Here is a 20,542-nt window from a genome sequence, read left to right as displayed (position 1 = left end):
TAATATCATCAAAAGGTTCAGAGAATCTGGAGAAATCACTGCACGTAAGCAATGATATTACTGACCTTCGATCCCTCAGGCGGTACTGCATCAACAAGCGACATCAGTGTGTAAAGGATATCACCACATGGGCTCAGGAACACTTCAGAAACCCACTGTCACTAACTACAGTTCGGCGCTACATCTGTAAGTGCAAGTTAAACTTTTCTATGCAAAACGAAAGCCATTTATCAACAACACCCAGAAACTCCGCTGGCTTCGCTGGGCCCGAGCTAATCTAAGATGGACTGATGCAAAGTGTAAAAGTGTTCTGTGGTCTGACGAGTCCACATTTCAAATTGTTTTTGGAAACTGAGGGAAAGAATCATCTGGACTGTTGTAGGTGCAAAGTGTAAAAGCCAGCATCTGAGATGGTATGGGGGTGTATTAGTGCCCAAGGCATGGGTAACTTTTATTTTCCGCACTATTAGCCGCACCTAAAAACCACAAATTTACTCAAAAGCTGACAGTGCGGCTTTTAACCCGGTGCGCTTTATATATGGATTAATATTACGATTCCTTTTCATAAAGTTTCGATCTCGCAACTTCGGTAAACAGCCGCCATCTTTTTTCCCGGTAGAACAGGAAGCGCTTCTTCTTCTACGCAAGCAACCGCCAAGGTAAGCACCCGCCCCCATAGAACAGGAAGCGCTTCTTCTTCTACTGTAAGCAACCACCCGCCCGCGTAGAAGAAGAAAAAGCGCGCGGATATTACGTTTCATTTCCTTTGTGTGTTTACATCTGTAAAGACCACAAAATGGCTCCTACTAAGCGTCAGGGATCCGGTTCATGAAAAGACGCAATCTCTCCATCCGCACACGGATTACTATTTCACAGCAACTGATATTCCTGTGAACGCACTGTGGATACAACGGGAGCACGTACGGTGAATATTCGCACCACAGGGAATGAGAAGTCATCCTTCACTGTGGTTCTAGCTTGCCATGCTAATGGCCAGAAACTTCCACCCATGGTGATATTCAAAAGGAAGACCTTGCCAAAAGAGACCTTTCCAGCCGGCGTCATCATAAAAGCTAACTCGAAGGGATGGATGAAGAAAAGATGAGCGAGTGGTTAAGGTAAGTTTAAGTTTACGCGAAGAGGCCGGGTGGCTTTTTTCACGCAGCTCTGTCCATGTTGATATACGTATGTTTGTGATTGCACATTTGCGTACATTTTGGGAGTGAACAGAGTTGTTAGAACGCTGGTTTTTAATATATTATTAAAGTTTGACTGACCTATCTGACTGTTTTTTTGACATTCCTTTAGCGCAGTTAGATGCGGCTTACAACACCGGGCGGCTTATAGGTGGACAAAGTTTTGAAATATGCCGTTCATTGAAGGCGCGGCTTTTAACCCAGGGCGCCTTATGGTGCGGAAAATACGGTACACATACTGTATGTGAAGGCACCATTAATGCTGAAAAGTACATACAGGTTTTGGAGCAACATATGTTGCCATCCAAGCAACGTCTTTTTCATGGACGCCCCTGCTTATTTCAGCAAAACAATGTTATGTTGTCATGCAATATAGTACTGCATTAGAACATGCTCTAGTAAAAACTGATCTTTGTGGATATTAAGATGGCCTTTCTTCTAAGTGCATGCTGCTGTTTTTGTTCATGCAAATGCAAGAAACCTTCTGAAGCGTGCATCCTGGCAGTGAACGACAACACCAGGCTGGAGTCACAACACAACACTGCACACAGCCACAACACCTGATTATTGTGCGTTGAGGAGCATTTTAAGGGGGATTTGATACACTACAGAGATGACTACCATCCATGTTTTTATCATCTGCAGCTTGGCTGGTAAGTCACGTTTTTTAAATTGAATTTCTTTATAATAGTTCAAACATGTGATATAAATGTCAATGAATCATTTTGGAGCACTGATGCACATCTTCCATGTCGTCATGCTACTGGGACCAGTTTAGGATATTTATAAGACAATTACAATATAGACTTTAGAAAACACACCAAAGACAGAACAAAGCTTTTTAGTGACGTATCTCCTATTTCAAGTTCTATTGGAAAAGCGGTTGGCCAAGTCACATGGTGTTGGAGCCTACATCATTAATAGATTCATTTATTTTGTCTTTTTAATATATCATTTTATGTGCAATACAGAAAGTATTTTTCATTGCTGATTGGCTGACAAAACTGTATGGTCCACTACATTTATTTGTTTATAAATTATAGTCATGAAATAGATGATGATGTTTTTAAATTCTAATTATTTTTTTTTATAATAAATTATATCTTTCATTATAATTCACTTCACTGAATAGCTCCAAGTCATGTGGCACAAAACACTATTTTGTTTTACATTTTTGTTTTAAGCACTTATCTAAACTACTAATTCATAAAGATGTGTCTTTATTAATATTTTATTATATATACACATTTGATTGTAATATATATATATATATATATGTATATATATATATATATTTATCCATCCATTTTCTACCGCTTGTCCCTTTTTGGGGGTGCTGGAGCCTATCTCAGCTGCATATATATATATATATATATATATATATATATATATATATATATATATATATATGCACATATATATATATATATATATATATATATATATATATATATATATATATGCACATATATATGGGGGCGGTATAGCTTGGTTGGTAGAGTGGCCGTGCCATCAACCTGAGGGTTGCAGGTTCAATCCCCGCTTCCGCCATCCTAGTCACTGCCGTTGTGTCCTTGAGCAAGACACTTTACCCACCTGCTCCCAGTGCCACCCACACTGGTTTAAAAGTAACTTAGATATTGGGTTTCACTATGTAAAGCGCTTTGAGTCACTAGAGAAAAGCGCTATATAATTCACTTCACTTCATATATATATATATGTATGTATGTATGTATTTATTTATATATATATATATGTGTGTGTAATATATATGTGTGTATATATATATATGTGTATAAATATATATATATGTGTGTGTGTGTGTATATATATATGTGTGTGTATATATATATATATGTGTGTGTATATATATATATATATATATATATATATATGGATGTATATATATATATATATATATATATATATATATATATATATATATATATATATATATATATATATATATATATATATATACATATATATGTATGTATGTCAGGCCCGGCCCTAACCAATCTGGCGCCCTAGGCAAGATTTTAGGTGGCGCCCCCCCACATCGGCAGTGAAGTGTATATACTCACAAGAAACCGAATAGCTTTGTCTTTGACCTTTTTTTTTACTTAAAGAAAGCAAATTAACAATCAGAATAGTTAACAAGATAAAAAAAATATGAATAAATAAATGAATGCAAAAAATAAAAAATGAATATATGAAATACAATATTTTTTACACACATATTGCTTAATTTACATTAATGATGTGCACTTTAACAACTAGGCTTACAACTATACCTAATATATAAAGGGGTGGAAAAGTGACTATTACCTGCAGGGCAAACATTAGCTAACCAGAAGGCAATAACAATGTAAACAAAAAACACCTGCTTAAAAGATCTAATACAAATGTCCCTGAGGAATGTAAGGTGGGAGTACTGTAATTACCTAACGTTACATTATTATTTTCCATAACAATTTAGCCCCCTCCACAATATTAACCCGACGTTAAAACAGAACTAGCTATTTATTGATTAGCAATTGCCGAATCATGTAACATTAGCTTAATGCTAAAAAGCCAGGTTACTATCACATTCTGTAACAGACAAATAATTTCATGTAGGCTAACGTTACCTACCTGCTACCTCTGTCTTTTCTCGTTTCTCCTCCTCTTCTTTTCTCTTTTTTCTTCCCTGGGCACCTGACAGTTTTGGCCGTTTTGACATCTTGTGTTGATTTTTTGATGTGGTGACGTCCAAAAAGAGTCATGATACGGGAAGGGAGGGGGCGCACCGTGCGGGGGAGAGGGGGGGCGTAATGTTGTAACAAATAATATTTCTATTAAATAGGCTTTACTTTGCATTTTAATTAACGTGGGATTATTTTTTGTATTTAGAAATAATAGTACCAACTTTTTTTTTTTTTTTCTCCAACATTTGTGGCACTGGCGTGGCGCCCCCTGATGGACGGCGCCCTTAGCATTTGCCTATACGGCCTATGCCATGGGCCGGCCCTGATGTATGTATATATATACATGTATATATATACGTGTATATATATATATATATATATATATATATATATATATACATATATATATATATACACGTGTGTATATATATATGTATATGTATATGTGTGGATATATATGTGTGTATGTATGTATGTATATACATATAACTGTGTGTATTTATATATAATTATATTGTATAATATATATAATATATGTTTTATATATTATAATATATATTTTATTACCATATTTACTCATTGGCTTAAAGAAATAGTATAAAATATTTTCAAAAAGTTTTAAATATTGCATTCATCAAAAAAAAAAAAAAAAAAAAGGAGTTTTTTTTTCTGTTCAATCCATCAATGAAAATGTTTTTGTACAGTACTTGTCATACGCAGGGGAGTTGTACCACAAAATGCTTTAAATGACATTGAAAGGAAAAAAATCAATAACAAGACATGTCAGTGGGGGATTGCGGAAAAACGCCACCTTTGAGGCGTCCACACTGGAATAACTAGAATCACCATAATGTATAAAATAATATTCTAAATATAATATAAATAACAAATTAATAAAAACATAAAATGCTAAGAATAATAGTCATAATAACAGCAATAAATAAAAAAATAATAGAATAATTAAATTAGGCTAGAATACAAATTAAGAACCTAAGTAGAGTTTAAAATGATTAGTAAAAAGCCAGATTAAAAAGGTGGGCCTCTAACCTTTAAAAATAAAAAAAGTAAAAATAGCAACAGTGTCTGCAGTCCTGAGGCTCTCCAGCAGGCTGTTCCAAAGGTGGGGGCCATAGTTAAAAGTTAAAGTTAAAGTACCAATGATTGTCACACACACACTAGGTGTGGCGAGATTATTCTCTGCATTTGACCCATCACCCTTGATCACCCCCTGGGAGGTGAGGGGAGCAGTGGGCAGCAGCGGTGGCTTCGCCCGGGAATCATTTTGGTGATTAAACCCCCATAGTGGCCTCAACCTGAGTCTTTGTTCTGGTGTTTGGTAAACATTAAAGACCAGAGGCAGAATTACCTGCAATTATTCAAAGTGTATTCACAGAAAGAGATGTGGAGGACGGCAAAATATAAACACACTTTAGCACTTGGAAGAAGGAAAAGTTTTTGTGTCTCAGTCTGTGGGGAGAAAACATGGAACAGCCTGAGCGATGAACTCAAACTCTGTTCCAACATTGAGCATTTTTAACAAACTGTACGGATGTAGTTTTATTTGTATTCATTTACTTGACAGGCACAGTACAATGAAACATTGCTACTCATAGGTAACTCATGTCAAAGTACATCAGACTCATTTGGAACCCTCGTCCCTGGTTGGGCTTTTAAAGAAAAGTTGGGAAAAGTGGGAAAAAAAACACACACAAAAAGATTAAGACAAGTAAAAAATAAAAAATAATTGGCCCCATATAGGAATGATGTTTGATAAGAAATTATCGAGTTCGAGCCCATTATCGAATCCTCTTATCAAACCGATTCCTTATCGATTCTCTTATGGAATCCAGATAGGTTGTTGTATATGGAAAAAACACAGTATTTGGTTTATCAAAAGCTCACTTTTATTTTATAAGAAAAAAATAAAATAAAATAAAGAAATAAATATTGACTGTTACCCTCCTAAAAAAAAAAAAAAAAAAAAAATATATATATATATATTGACTGTTGTTACCCAAAGTATATTAAGTGGGATTTTTCAGAAAAACAAATATATATAGTAACACAAAAACAAACTGTCTCTGTGATCACCATAGGTGAAAATTACATAGCTCAGTCTAATGACTGAGCTAAGTCATTTCCTGTGATGTCCCACAGGGCATTTCCTGTGGGACGGGATTCGTTCCCAGGGATTCGATTAAAGAACCAACTCTTTTTCTTTACTATAGTGGTCTCGATAACGGGTACCGGTTCTCAAAAAGGGATTCGAGTCTGAGGACTCGGTTCTTTTCTTATTGAACAACCGGGGAAATCGGTTTTGAGTATCATCCCTCCTCTCGATTACTTTTAAATTAGGACTTTGTGGATTTTGTCTCGCGTCAAATAGACTTACTTCTTTGTACTCTTGAACAAGACCCCCGGGTTGTCGGCCTCAGTACTCTGGGAAGTGCATAAGCCATACATTGGGGGGAGATAATCTCCTATACAAATTATGAGACAAAAACTCAGGAAGAATAAATATATATCTCCTTGAATCCAAACGTTTATAAGGAAAGGCTCTTTCTACAGGCAGAGCTTGATGTTCTTACGACAGACCATGGTACTAAACACATGGCTATGTTAAAGATCCCAATTCTTTGAACATGGCGATAAAGAGACTACTAACCCATCAACTACATGTAAAGCGACTTTGGGTACTTAGAAAAGCGCTATATAAATCCCAGTTATTATTATTATTAACTACACCAGATATCAGTATCCCCTTATATTCCGCAGATTCAAACGAATTCACGTATAAACACTGATGTTCTTGAGATTAATAATGTATTTAAGAACTTCTCTACTCATCTGCTTAATGTAGAATTAGGTGAAAATTACATAGCTCAGTCATTAGACTGAGCTACATCATTTCCTGTGATGTCCCACAGGGCATTTCCTGTGGGACGGGATTCGTTCCCAGGGATTCGAATAAAGAACCAACTCTTTTTCTTTACTATAGTGGCCTCAATAACGGGAACCGGTTCTCAAAAAGCGATTCGAGTCCATGGAATCGGTTATTTTCTTATCGAACAACCGGGAGAACCGGTTTCAAACATCATCCCTAGCCCCATACTACACCCAGTTCTATTGCTCACACTTTGGATTTTCCTTAAGCCACTTTTTCAGTTTTGTGGAGAAAAGTTTAGTTTAGTATTTTGGTTCGGTTTAGGATTTTTTTTTTGAATGTGAGTATGAATGTACTTCATGATTTATTGAGGTAAACACATTATTTATGGAGTTATGTAAATCCAGATAAATGTGGTTCAGAAGAAACTGGATGTTATTAAAGTTAACGATGTAAAAGAGGTGGGATTCAAACAATGTATACTTCTTCCATGTTTAATTTAATATATATATTTTTTTGTCCACACGTTTAAGTCAGGACTTTGGGAAGGCCATTCTAAAACCTTAATTCTAGCCTGATTTAGCCATTCCTTTACAATATTTTAACATGTGTTTGGGGTCATTGTCCTGTTGGAACACCCAACTGCGCCCAAGACCCAACATCCGGGCTGACGATTTTAGGTTGTCCTGAAGAATTTGGATGTTTTTCATTGTCCCATTTACTCTCTGTAAAGCACCAGTTCCATTGGCAGCAAAACAAGCCCAGAGCATAATACTACCACCACCATGCTTGACGGTAGGGATGGTGTTCCTGGGATTGAAGGCCTCACCTTTTCTCCTCCAAACATATTGCTGGGTATTGTGGCCAAACAGCTCAATTTGTGTTTCACCTGACATCACATGGACAAAGATAAGACCTTCCGGAGGAAAGTTCTGTGGTCAGATTTTCAGTAGATTTATAAAAGAAGCAAACTTCATGAATGTTTTTTGTGAGCAACAAGTATGTGCTCCAATCACTATCACAAAAACATAAGAGTTGTAGAAATGATTGGAAAGTCAAGACAGCCATGACATTATGTTCTTAACAAGTGTATGTCAACTTTTGATATGATGTACTACATGTATGATATGGAACTGACTACTCAATAAACAAACCGAAACTGAATAACACAACTTTAAAATCGACCCTTAAGCAGATGCAAGCCAATGCAGCGACTTTTAAAACTGGTGTAATGTGCGCCGGCCCTCTGGTCCTCGTCAGCATTTTGTAATAATCGTTGGCATTCTATTTTTCTTTTTGGGAAGCCCGGAGAGAATTACAATAGTCTAAATCAGTGTTTTTCAACCTTTTTTGGAGCCAAGGCACATTTTTTTTGCGTTGAAAAAATGCGCAGGCACACCACCCGCAGAAATCATTAAAAAACAAAACTCAGTTGACAATAAAAATTAGTTGTCGTAATTGTTGGATATGACTTTAAAGCATAACCAAGCATGCATCACTATAGCTCTTGTCTCAAAGTAGGTGTACTGTCACCACCTGTCACATCACACCCTGACTTATTTGGACTTTTTTGCTATTTCCTATGTAGTGTTTTAGTTCTTGTCTTGCACTCCTATTTTGGTGGCTTTTTCTCTTTTTTTGGTATTTTCCTGTAGTCTTCCTTTGAGCGATATTTCCCGCTTCTACTTTGTTTTAGCAATCAAGAATATTTCAGGTTTTTTTTTATCCTTCTTTGCGGGGACATTGTTGATCGTCATGTCATGTTCGGATGTACATTGTGGACGCCGTCTTTGCTCCACAGTAAGTCTTTGCTCCACAGTAAGTCTTTGCTCCACAGTAAGTCTTTGCTGTCGTCCAGCATTCTGTTTTTGTTTACTTTGTAGCCAGTTCCGTTTTAGTTTCGTTCTGCATAGCCTTCCCTAAGCTTCAATGCCTTTTCTTAGGGCAGGGGTCGGCAACCCGCGGCTCTAGAGCCGCATGCGGCTCTTTAGCGCCGCCCTAGTGGCTCTCCGGAGCTTTTTCAAAAATGTATGAAAAATGGAAAAAGATGAGGGGAAAAAAATCTATTTTTTGTTTTAATATGGTTTCTGTAGGAGGACAAACATGACACAAACCTCCCTAATTGTTATAAATCACACTGTTTATATTAAACATGCTTCACTGATTCGAGTATTTGGCGAGCGCCGTTTTGTCCTACTAATTTTGGCGGTCCTTGAACTCACCGTAGTTTCTTTACATGTATAACCTTCTCCGACTTTCGAGGACGTGTTTTATGCCACTTCTTTTTCTGTCTCATTTTGTCCACCAAACTTTTAACGTTGTGCGTGAATGCACAAAGGTGAGTTTTGTTGATGTTATTGACTTGTGTGGAGTGCTAATCAGACATATTTGGTCACTGCATGACTGCAAGCTAATCGATGCTAACATGCTATTTAGGCTAGCTATATGTACATATTGCATCATTATGCCTCATTTGTAGCTATATTTGAGCTCATTTAGTTTCCTTTAAGTCCTCTTAATTCAATTTAGGGCTGCAGCTAACGATTATTTTTCTATCAATTAATCTATAGATTATTTTTCCGATTAATCGGTTAATCTATAGATTATTTTTTTCGATTAATCTATAGATTATTTTTCCTTTTACCGATTATTTTTTTTATTTAAAATGAAGAGGAAAAAATAAATGTAGGCCAGTTTTTTCAAAAGGCATGGCTTTTATTTACAAAAAAAAAAGTATGGCCACTCAGTCAACATTGACAACAACATGACAAAATATTCTGTAACAATGTAAACATTCAAAACTTTTAACATTTAACAAAATTAAAAGTAGCTTATTTGCTTTTTAATGTGCAAATATAAAAGTAAACATCCAGTGCAAATCTTAATATTCTGGAATAGTATAAGCATTTAAAAAGTAAAAGTATTGCTTATTTTGCTTTAAAATGTGCAAAAATAAAGATAAACATCCAATACAAAAAAGTGCAAAACGGAAATATTCTGTAACAAGTGTAAACATTTCAACAAAAGTAAAAGTATTGCTTATTTGCTAAAATGTGCAAAAATAAAGCTAAACATCCAATACAAAAAAGTGTACAGTGTAAAGTATTGCTTATTTTGCTTAATAACACAACAATGATAGTATGATTAAAGTGAAAGTTAATTGTTGGTTTGTACATAGTATATGTAACTGTTAATGTTGTAAAAGGTATTTGCACAACTAATTAACGTTAGCGTTTGTGACACGTCTTGTGCCGTGGGGTTCTTTCAGGACCGACAGACTGAACGCCAGACGGCTTTGCCAGGTTTACAATCTTTTAATTTTACACAAAGTCTTTTCTCTTCCAACTCTTTTCTCTTTCTTTCCTCGCTTTTCAGCTCCTCTTCCTCGCCCGCTCGTCGTCCCCTGTCTCTTGCAGCGTCGCTCCCGGCGCGCCCTGCCTCGCCGCTCGCTCGCCGCCGCCGCCTCTCCACAGCGTTAAAGAGGAGCGCGTCTTTGTAAACACTGAACAGGCACGCCAAACGCGCCTTTCAGAGCAAACGGTGCTTTAGTTTATGAATTTACAACGCAGATACAAATGACACATTCATGTTTTTGTGTAATGATGACAACGTATACGCACGCGGACGATTGACTTGTTGATGGTGATGGCAAGAACGCTGTCGGGGGTTTTCTTTTCAAATGTTCGTTCATAGCCGTTGTGCTGCTATGATAGGCCATTTCCGCTCGACACAGTGTGCATACAACAACATTATTAGGCCGTTTATTGAAATACTCCGACACTTTTGACGACTTTTGGCGTGCTTTTTTCCCCTCGCTCGCATCGTCTGCTTTGCGCTCCGCCATGACAGTAGTGTGACGTAAATATGCGACGCGCCGACGCACAAAAACGGCGTCGACGTATTTACGTAACCGATGACGTCGACTACGTCGACGCGTCGTTTCAGCCTTAATTCAATTTATATCTCATGACACACTATCTTTATGTAATATGGCTTTTAATTTTTTGCGGCTCCAGACAGATTTGTTTTTGTATTTTTGGTCCAATATGGCTCTTTCAACATTTTGGGTTGCCGACCCCTGTCTTAGGGGCACTCACCTTTTGTTTATTTTTGGTTTAAGCATTAGACACTTTTTTACCTGCACACTGCCTCCCGCTGTTTCCGACATCTACAAAGCAATTAGCTACCTGCTGCCACCTACTGATATGGAAGAGTATTACACGGTTACTCTGCCCAGCTCTAGACAGCACCGACACTCAGCAACAACACATCATTTGCAGACTATAATTACTGGCTTGCAAAAAATATATTTAACCCAAATAGGTGAAATTAGATAATCTCCCACGGCACACTAGTGTACAGTGGTTGAAAAACACTGCTCTAAACGACATGTCTAATATAGCATTTTTTTTTTTTTTTTCTTTTTAGTTAGAAACACAACAACTTTAAGATGAGGTGCGTCTATTGTTTACTATTTTCATCTCATGCAATCATTATAAAGTGCAGGGTGTGGCATTTTTACTGGGTCAGATGTAAGCTGTGTCATTAATGAGGTGTGCTTCCTGCGTAGTGGTCTTTGCAGCTGGGAAGGTGAGCATCGAGGCGGACAGGCCTTGGCTGAGGGTCCGACTCTTTCACACCGCCGTCCTGGAGTGCTGCTTCGGGACCGACCAGGACTCGGTCCGAACCGCCTGGATCAAGGAAGACGCCGCCTCAGGCCCGAATCCTGTGGTGGCGTCGGACATGGTGACCGCGGGCCACAGAATCTATCGCGGCGTCACCTGCGGCACCCTGATGCTGACCAAGGCCCGGCTGAGCGACGGCGGGCTGTACCGCTGCCGGCTCAACGCCACTGATGTCATCACGCACGGCACCTACCTGCAGGTCTACGGTAAGCTCGCTTGCACGACAAACACGTCTAAGCGGCGTAAGACATAAATCCTGTTAAAGACACGCTATGTAGAAGTAGAGGCTGGTTAAACTGAAGTGTCGTCCACATAAATCCTGTTAAAGACACACTACGTAAAAGTAGTTGAGCTAATGAAGGGGTGTCCAACCTTTTTCCACTGAGGGCCACACACTGAAAATCAAAAGCATGGGGCCATTTTAATTTTAATATTTTTCATGTCCAAAACCAATACAATGTACAAACCCCGTTTCCATATGAGTTGGGAAATTGTGTTAGATGTAAATATAAATGGAATACAATGATTTGCAAATCCTTTTCAACCCATATTCAGTTGAATATGCTACAAAGACAACATATTTGATGATTAACTTTATTTTTCTTTTGCAAATAATAATTAACTTAGAATTTCATGGCTGCAACACATGCCAAAGTAGTTGGGAAAGGGCATGTTCACCACTGTGTTACATGGCCTTTCCTTTGAACAACACTCAGTAAACGTTTGGGAACTGAGGAGACACATTTTTGAAGCTTCTCAGGTGGAATTCTTTCCCATTCTTGCTTGATGTACAGCTTAAGTTGTTCAACAGTCCGGGGGTCTCCGTTGTGCTATTTTAGGCTTCACACATTTTCAATGGGAGACAGGTCTGGACTACAGGCAGGCCAGTCTAGTACCCGCACTCTTTTACTATGAAACCACGTTGATGTAACACGTGGCCTGGCATTGTCTTGCTGAAATAAGCAGGGGCGTCCATGGTAACGTTGCTTGGATGGCAACATATGTTGCTCCAAAACCTGTATGTACCTTCCAGCATTAATGGTGCCTTCACAGATGTGTAAGTTACCCATGTCTTGGGCACTAATACACCCCCATACCATCACACATGCTGCCTTTTACACTTTGCACCTATAACAATCCGGATGGTTCTTTTCCTTTTTGGTCCAGAGGACACGACGTCCACAGTTTCCAAAAATAATTTGAAATGTGGACTCGTCAGACCACAGAACACTTTTACACTTTGCATCAGTCCATCTTAGAGGAGCTCAGGCCCAGCGAAGCTGGCGGCGTTTCTGGGTGTTGTTGATAAATGGCTTTCGTTTTGCATAGAGTTTTAACTTGCACTTACAGATGTAGCGACAAACTGTAGCTAATGTTATTGGTTTTCTGAAGTGTTTATGTGGTGATATCCTTTACACACTGATGTCGGTTTTTGATGCAGTACCGCCTGGTTGATCGAATGTCACGGGCGTTCAATGTTGGTATCCAGCCTTGCAGTGATCTCTCCAGATTCTCTGAACCTTTTGATGATTTTTCAGACCGTAGATGGTGAAATCCCTAAATTCCTTGCAATAGCTGGTTGAGAAATGTTGTTCTTAAACAATTTGCTCACGCATTTGTTGACAAAGTGGTGACCCTCGCCCCGTCCTTGTTCGTGAATGACTGAGCATTTCATGGAAGCTGCTTTTATACCCAATCATGGCACCCACCTGTTACCAATCAGCCTGTTCACCCGTGGGATGTTCCAAATGAGTGTTTGACGAGCATTCCTCAACGTTCTCAGTCTTTTTTGCCACTTGTGCCAGCTTTTTTGAAACATGTTGCAGGCATGGAATTCCAAATGAGCTAATATTTGCAAAATATTGTCTTTGCAGTCTATTCAATTGAATATAAGTTGAAAAGGATTTGCAAGTCATTGTATTCTGTTTTTATTTACGAATTACACAACGTGCCAACTTCACTGGTTTTGGGTTTTGTAATTCAATATATATAATTTTTACTTTCAGTGCTTAAATCTATTGACCAACTTCAAATTTGTCCATTTATGTTTTCATTCTTTTTTGAGCAATGACAATTTTGTGCAATTAGTGTCAATATTGCAACATTTTCTCGTTACATTTCACCTGGTTGCTCTTTTTATTCCACTTTTTATGTTTTTGGGGGGTTTTTTAAGTTGAAAAATGCAGCGGACCGTTAAAAATGTAGCTGCGGGCCGCACTTTGGACATCCTTGAGTTCATGTGTTGTTATCTCCTTTCACGGCCTGATAAGCGGAGGCTGTTCTCACAGTGGAATAATCTTTTTTTCCAGCCTAATCTCATTAAGTGCAGATGTGAAACAAGCTAAAAAAAAAAAAAAAAGGGGGATTATGATTGCAATAAGATTTAGCTAACTAGCAATTGTTCATTCATGGACCTTGTTCTAAGTTGATGATGACGCAACCATTTCACAACTTTTGTGCGTCTTCCAGAGCCGCTGAAGAAGACAATAAACCTCAGCGAAAAGACCAAAAACAACATCCTGATGGCAGAGGGACTTTTGCTTTTCCTTTGTGTCCTCGTGCCTTCAGTCGCTCTCCTCTTTAAGGTCAGCATGGATGCATTTTTGTGACAAATGTAGTGTGGAGTCATGGCTAAATTCCATAGTTTATCAATGTGGTTAACATAGTAGATTAGAAGTGTCCGACGTCCACCACAGAGGCCATTTGTGTGATGTTTTTTTTTTTTTTTTACAGTAATGTTTTTTTTTAAAATCATTATAATAACATTAGTAACAAATCGAAATAAAAAAAATGACAATAAATAAAAGGTTAATTTTTTTTTTTTTTTTTTACTACTATCGGTACAAATCAGAAATAAAATTCAAATAAACCATTTTTTTTGTTAAATATTATGATAAAAATAATCTAATTAAAAATAATCAGAAATAATATGTTAACTGTAATTATTTATTTATATTTTACTACTTCTATTATTGGTAAAAGTGGTTAAAAAAAAAAAAAGATAAATTAAACAAATCTAATTTTTTGTTATTAAACATGTGTGGGGGGGCGTGGCCTGCGGACCTGCAGCGAAGCGGGGTGTTCCAGGACCGGTTTCGAGATTAGCGACAGGTGCGTAGATGGCACACCTGGGTTGGCTTATCTAATCACCGGTCGCTCTGTTAAAGATGATGGTGGAGAGAAAACCCGAGCACGAACGAGAGTGAGGGCGAGACGGACAAAAAAATGACTGAAAACGAACACAAAAAAACATTTATTGCAAAATAAATCATTGTTCAGAAAGATGAACGAGGCGGTCATGTCCGTAATTGGTGGTCTGAAGAACTTGGAAGAGCAAGTCTTCCGCAACATGATAAAAATACAATTTACAAGAAAAAATATGTTAATTGTATTTATTTATGTGTTGTTTTTTTACGACTACTAATGGTAATAATGTAACAAAAACACAAATAAAATCAAATGGGACAAATTCCTTTTTTTTGTTATTTAAAACAAATCATTATGATAAAAATTAATTCAATAATAAATCAAACTTAAAGAAAAAAATGACAAGAAAATATTATATATATATTTTTTTTACTACTAATATTGGTACGAAACCAAAAACTAAATAAAAAATAGACAATTTTTTTGTAAATTATTATGATAAAACTAATCTAATGTAATAATAATCTAATTAAAGATAATCAAAATTAATATGTTTATTGTAATTATTTATTTATATTTTACTACTACTAGTATTGGTAAAAGTAGTAAAAAAAAAAAAAGACAAATTAATTAAAATTAACCAAATTTCATTTTTTGTTATTAAAAAACATGATAAAAAATAACATCAATGATAAATTCTAATCGACAAGAAAGAATATGTTAATTGTATTTATTTATTTGTTGGGTTTTTTACTACAACTAATGGTAATAATGGAACGAAAACACAAATAAAATCAAATGGGACAAATTCCTTTTTTTTGTTATTTAAAACAAATCATTATTATAAAAATGGATTCAATAATAAATTAAATTAAAAGAAAAAATTACAAGAAAATATTATTATATTCATTTATTTGTATTTTTTTACTACTAATATTGGTACAAAAACTAAATAAAAAAATAGACAATTTTTTTGTAAATTATTATGATAAAAATAATCTAATGTAATTAAAGATAATCAGAAATAATTTGTTAATTGTAATTATTTATTTATATTTTACTACTACTAGTATTGGTAAAAGTGGTAAAAAAAAAACCAACCAAAAAGACAAATTAATTCAAATTAAACAAATTTCCACCCACCCATCCATCCATCCATTTTCTACCGCTTGTCCCTTTTTGGTAAAAAAAAATTCATTTTTTGTTATTAAAAAACATGATAAAAATAAAATCAATGATACATTCAAATTGACAAGAAAGAATATGTTAATTGTATGTATTTATTTATTTTATTTTTTTTTTACTACTACTAATAGTAATAATGGAACAAAAACACAAATAAAATCAAATGGGACAAACTCAATTTTTTTCTTATTCAAAACAAATCATTATGATAAAAATGTATTCAATTATAAATCAAATTAAAAGAAGAAATTACAAGAAAATATTATATTCATTTATTTGTATTTTGTTTACTAATAATATTGGTACAAATCAGAAATAAAATAGACAATTTTTTCGTAAATGATTATGATGTGATAAAAATAATGTAATGTAATAATAATCTAATTAAAGATAATCAGAAATAATATGTTAATTGTAATTATTTATTTGTATGTTACTACTACTAGCTTTGGTAAAAGTGTTTAATTTTAAATAATTTGTCTTTTTTTTACCAAACTTCATTTTTTGTTATTAAAAAACATGATAAAAATAACATTTATAATTAATTAAAATTGACAAGAAAGAACATATTAATTGTATTTATTTATTTGTAGTTTTTTACTACTACTAAGGGTAATAATGAAACAAAAACACAAATAAAATAAAATCAATTTTTTGTTATCTAAAAAAAATCATTATGATAAAAATGAATTCAATCATGAATCAAATTAAAAGACAAAATGACAAGAAAATATTGAAGTCATTTATTTGTATTTTTTTTACTACTAATATTGGTACAAATCAGAAAAAATAAAATAAAAATAGAAACATTTTTTGTAAATTATTATGATAAAAATAATCTAATGTAATAATAATCTATTTAAAGATAATCAGAAATAATATGCTAATTGTAATTATTTATTTAGATTTTACCACTAATAGTATTGGTAAAAGTGATAAAAAAATAAAAGACAAATGAATTAAAATTAAACAAACTTCATTTTTTGATATTAAAAAACATGATAAAAATACAATTTAATAAGAATGGATTAGATTTTATAGCGTGCTTTTCTATTGTTAGATACTCAAAGCGCTCACAGAGAAGTGGGACTCCATCAATCATTCACACCTGGTGGTGGTAAGCTACATTTGTAGCCACAGCTGCCCTGGGGTAGACTGACGGAAGTGAGGCTGCCAGTTTGCGCTTACGGCCCCTCCGACCACCACTTATCATTCATTCATCATTCATTCACCAGTGTGAGCGGCACCGGGGGCAAGGGTGAAGTGTCCTGCCCAAGGACACAACGGCAGCGATTTGGATGTCAAGAGGCAGGGAGCGAACCTGCAACCCTCAGGTTTCTGGCACGGCCACTCTACCCACTACGCCATACCGCCCCATGTATAATAAATTCAAATTGACAATAAAGAATATATTAATTGTATGTATTTATTTGTTGTTTTTTTACTACTACTAATGGTAATAATGGAACAAAAACACAAAAAATCAAATGGGACAAATTCCATTTTTTTGTTATTTAAAAAAAATCATTATGATGAAAATGAATTCAATCATACATTAAAAAATTAAAAGAAATGACAAGAAAATATGATTATATTAATTTATTTGTATTTTTACTACTACTAATATTGGGGAAAAAAACTAATCTAAATACATTAGACACATTTCTTTATTTTAATTGAATGAAAATACCATAAGTTTTTTTTATGAAACAAATAATAAATACAACTAACATTAAATGAAAACAGAACAATGAAATAAAATAAAAACAATACTTTTATTTGCATTTTTAAGAAAACACCAGTAATACTATAAACAAAATTAAAATAAATATAAAAAGTAAATACAAATTGACATAAAAATAACAAGCATATATTTTTAATTTATTTTAATAATTAATTTTTAGTTTTCTATAAGAAGAAAACAAGAATAGACTGCTTTATTGTCATCAACAAATCAAATAAAACATGTAAAATGACACTAAACAATATACTATTATTGTATTATTATGAAGAGAATATATATATAATTATTATAAGAAATTATAGCCTATAAGACCGATGACTGTGTAAAGTATACATACTTTTTTAAACTACTACTTTTTTATTTTAAAACTATATATATATATAATTTTAAATATGACAAATTGAAATTTGACTAAGACTAGTTTTTGCTTTGTCCACAGTAACTCTGGTCCCACTCGTAGTCGACTGGAAAGACACTTTCTCATGCTATTCAATGAGAAGTTGTCTCTAAACTTTTGACTGCTTTCATTCAATGTATGAGCCTGCCTGGACCACTTTTAGCATGTTTTAAGTGAAGAATCTGAAGGGCACTTCTTTTTTTTATCCCAGTCAAAGCAACTCAGTGCGCTGCAGAAGACAAAGGCCAGGAGGGAAGAGGAGAACATCTATCAGGTCTTTCTTTTATTTACATAATGCAAGTGCAAGAAACCACTTACAAACTTAAGCAAACGATAAAATAACAAGAACACCACCGACTCGCTTATACTGTAGTTATTGTCAATGGTTTATTAACACAGGGATGTCAAAGTGGTTTTCATTGAGGGCCACATGGCAGTTATGGCTGCCATCAGAGGGCCACATGTAACAGTGAATAATGTAGGAATTTGCCTCTGGATTTCATTATTAATTATATAAATCGTTTTAAGTAGACTGTCGATTTTACAGTAAAAACTTTACATTTACTAAATTTTATTGTAAAATATAGTGTTTATTTTTTTACAACATTTTACGGTAAATGGAATAAACAGTACCACTGTTCCACTATTTTTTTACTATTTATTTTACTTAATGGGGGCAGCTATTTGTGGTTCTCGCGTTGTTGTTTTTTTAATTTTTTTATTCTATTTATTTATTTTTTAATGCACTGTAGCACTTTGAGGTTGTTTGCTCAATGTAAGTGCTTTTACAAATAAAATATATTATTATTATTATTCTTATTTATTATTCACTGTTTTTTGGGGGGATTTTTACGGAAAAAGCTGGCAGCTTCGTTGCCAGAATTTTTGTGTTAAATTGACATTGGTTTTTACAACATTATATTGTTTATGGAAAAACAGTACAAGTTCTTTTTTTTATTCTGGCAACTTAGCTGCCAATTTTTCTACCATAAAGACAAATGTACCATTTTTCCATTTACAGTAATACACCGTTACAAACCACAACCGTAGATTTTACAGTCAAAAACTGGCAGCTCACTCAACAGAATTTTAACGCAAAAAATAGTATTTTATTTTTCACTTTACTGTAATATGCTGTAAAGAACAACATACAATTTCTTGTCATTTGTATTAATTTGATGGGTAGTTTGCTGTAAAGTTAAGTATTTTTATTTCGACAAAAAAATGTTTGGAAAGTATGATAATATACTGTAATATTTGTTGCAATATTGGATACTATTAAAGTTTAAAAGGCAATGAAACTTTAAGCAGTACCGGTACATATATTTTTTTCTGTCAAAATGAAAAAAATTAATTACATTTAGTGAGAAAATATTAAGTACTTTATTGATACATAATTTCCAGGTTTTTGCGGGCTAGATAAAATGATGTCGCGGGCCAGGTCTGGCCCCCGGGCCTTGAGTTTGACACCTGTAGAACACATTTGTTTTAAAACTGTCTATATTTTCCACAATTACTAAGTTTATAAAATAATTTTTTTACCCGGCCCGAACAAAATATGTTGTTGTTATGATGGAATTTACAATCAATGACAGCTAACGCTAGCTATCCAAAGCGCTATCATTAGCTAACAACACCCAAAGCTAATGCGCGTGCACATGTTACATACGGAGGTAGTTACGTCATTACGTCGTAGAAGCCGTAAGAGGGCGGGATATAACGCTTAAAATACATTGGAAAGTTAGCGCCTTCTAGGCCTCTGTGTAAATGTTGCAAAAATCGTGATCGTAGCAAGGTCAAAAATGTATTTCGGACAAACTGTATCGAGTCATACCTCAAATTAAAGGCCAAAATAAGAACTTTTTAGATATGGAACAATTCTGTGATCTTCTATTAAACTGTTAATGCAATGATAAACAATAATGAAAATTCACAATTACTTTGGTATAATAGCCAAAGGAATAATAAGAATAATTCCAAACATTATTTCAATCAATACAAATGTATTTTTTGGTCTTTCATCATTTTTTCTATGCTCTTACGACTTGTTGTTTGTAACCCGCTCTTAACTTATTCATCCCCAGGGCCTCAATCTGGAAGAGTGTTGCGCCATATACGATCAGATCGATCACTCCAAGACAGCGGTGGGCCCCTACCAGGATGTGCTCAACAATGTGGAGGAGGAAATCCAGCTGGAGAACCCGTGAATGGAAAGGAAGAAACAAAACTCAAACAAAAGCGCAGTTAAGAAAATGTGTTTATTGCTGTGGTTAAATTAAGTGTCTGCTTTTGTTATCGTTTAATTTGGACAACCAGGTATGGTGAAAATAAGGTCCTTTAAAAAAAAAAAAAAGTATATATATATTAGGGCTGCAGCTAACGATTATTTTTCTATCGATTAATCTATAGATTATTTTTTCGATTAATCGGTTAATCTATAGATTCTTTTTTTCGATTAATCTATAGATTATTTTTCCTTTTACCGATTTTTTTTTTTTAATTTAAAATGAAGAGGAAAAAATAAATGTAGGCCAGTTTTTTCAAAAGGCATGGCTTTTATTTACAAAAAAAAAAGTATGGCCACTAGTCAGTCAACATTGACAACAACATGACAAAA

At 34.7% G+C, this 20,542-nt stretch overlaps 1 protein-coding gene across 1 annotated transcript; it reads left to right on the top strand.

The window, feature by feature from the left end:
- The first annotated feature begins 1,744 nt into the window (after nucleotides 1–1,744).
- On the top strand, nucleotides 1,745–20,304 carry cd79a (CD79a molecule, immunoglobulin-associated alpha). The gene is made up of 5 exons (XM_061944424.1): nucleotides 1,745–1,849; nucleotides 11,338–11,658; nucleotides 13,922–14,037; nucleotides 18,137–18,199; nucleotides 20,010–20,304. Exons 1-5 carry the CDS (start codon nucleotides 1,810–1,812, stop codon nucleotides 20,130–20,132), a joined length of 663 nt encoding a protein of 220 aa, XP_061800408.1. The 5' UTR covers nucleotides 1,745–1,809; the 3' UTR covers nucleotides 20,133–20,304.
- Nucleotides 20,305–20,542: the final 238 nt, after the last annotated feature.

This window comes from Nerophis lumbriciformis, linkage group LG04 (assembly GCF_033978685.3).
Source record: "Nerophis lumbriciformis linkage group LG04, RoL_Nlum_v2.1, whole genome shotgun sequence".
NCBI lineage: Eukaryota > Metazoa > Chordata > Actinopteri > Syngnathiformes > Syngnathidae > Nerophis > Nerophis lumbriciformis.
Note: the sequence above shows the minus strand (reverse complement) of the source record. Positions and strands in the feature narration are given on the sequence as shown.

What these genes read in the sequence shown, in the direction of transcription:
- cd79a (XM_061944424.1), top strand. Translation starts at nt 1,810, where the DNA reads ATGACTACCATCCATGTTTTTATCATCTGCAGCTTGGCTG. An exon ending in TATCATCTGCAGCTTGGCTG is followed by an intron (nt 1,850 to 11,337) that starts GTAAGTCACGTT and finishes CTTCCTGCGTAG; the next exon opens with TGGTCTTTGCAGCTGGGAAG. An exon ending in AAGAGGAGAACATCTATCAG is followed by an intron (nt 18,200 to 20,009) that starts GTCTTTCTTTTA and finishes ATTCATCCCCAG; the next exon opens with GGCCTCAATCTGGAAGAGTG.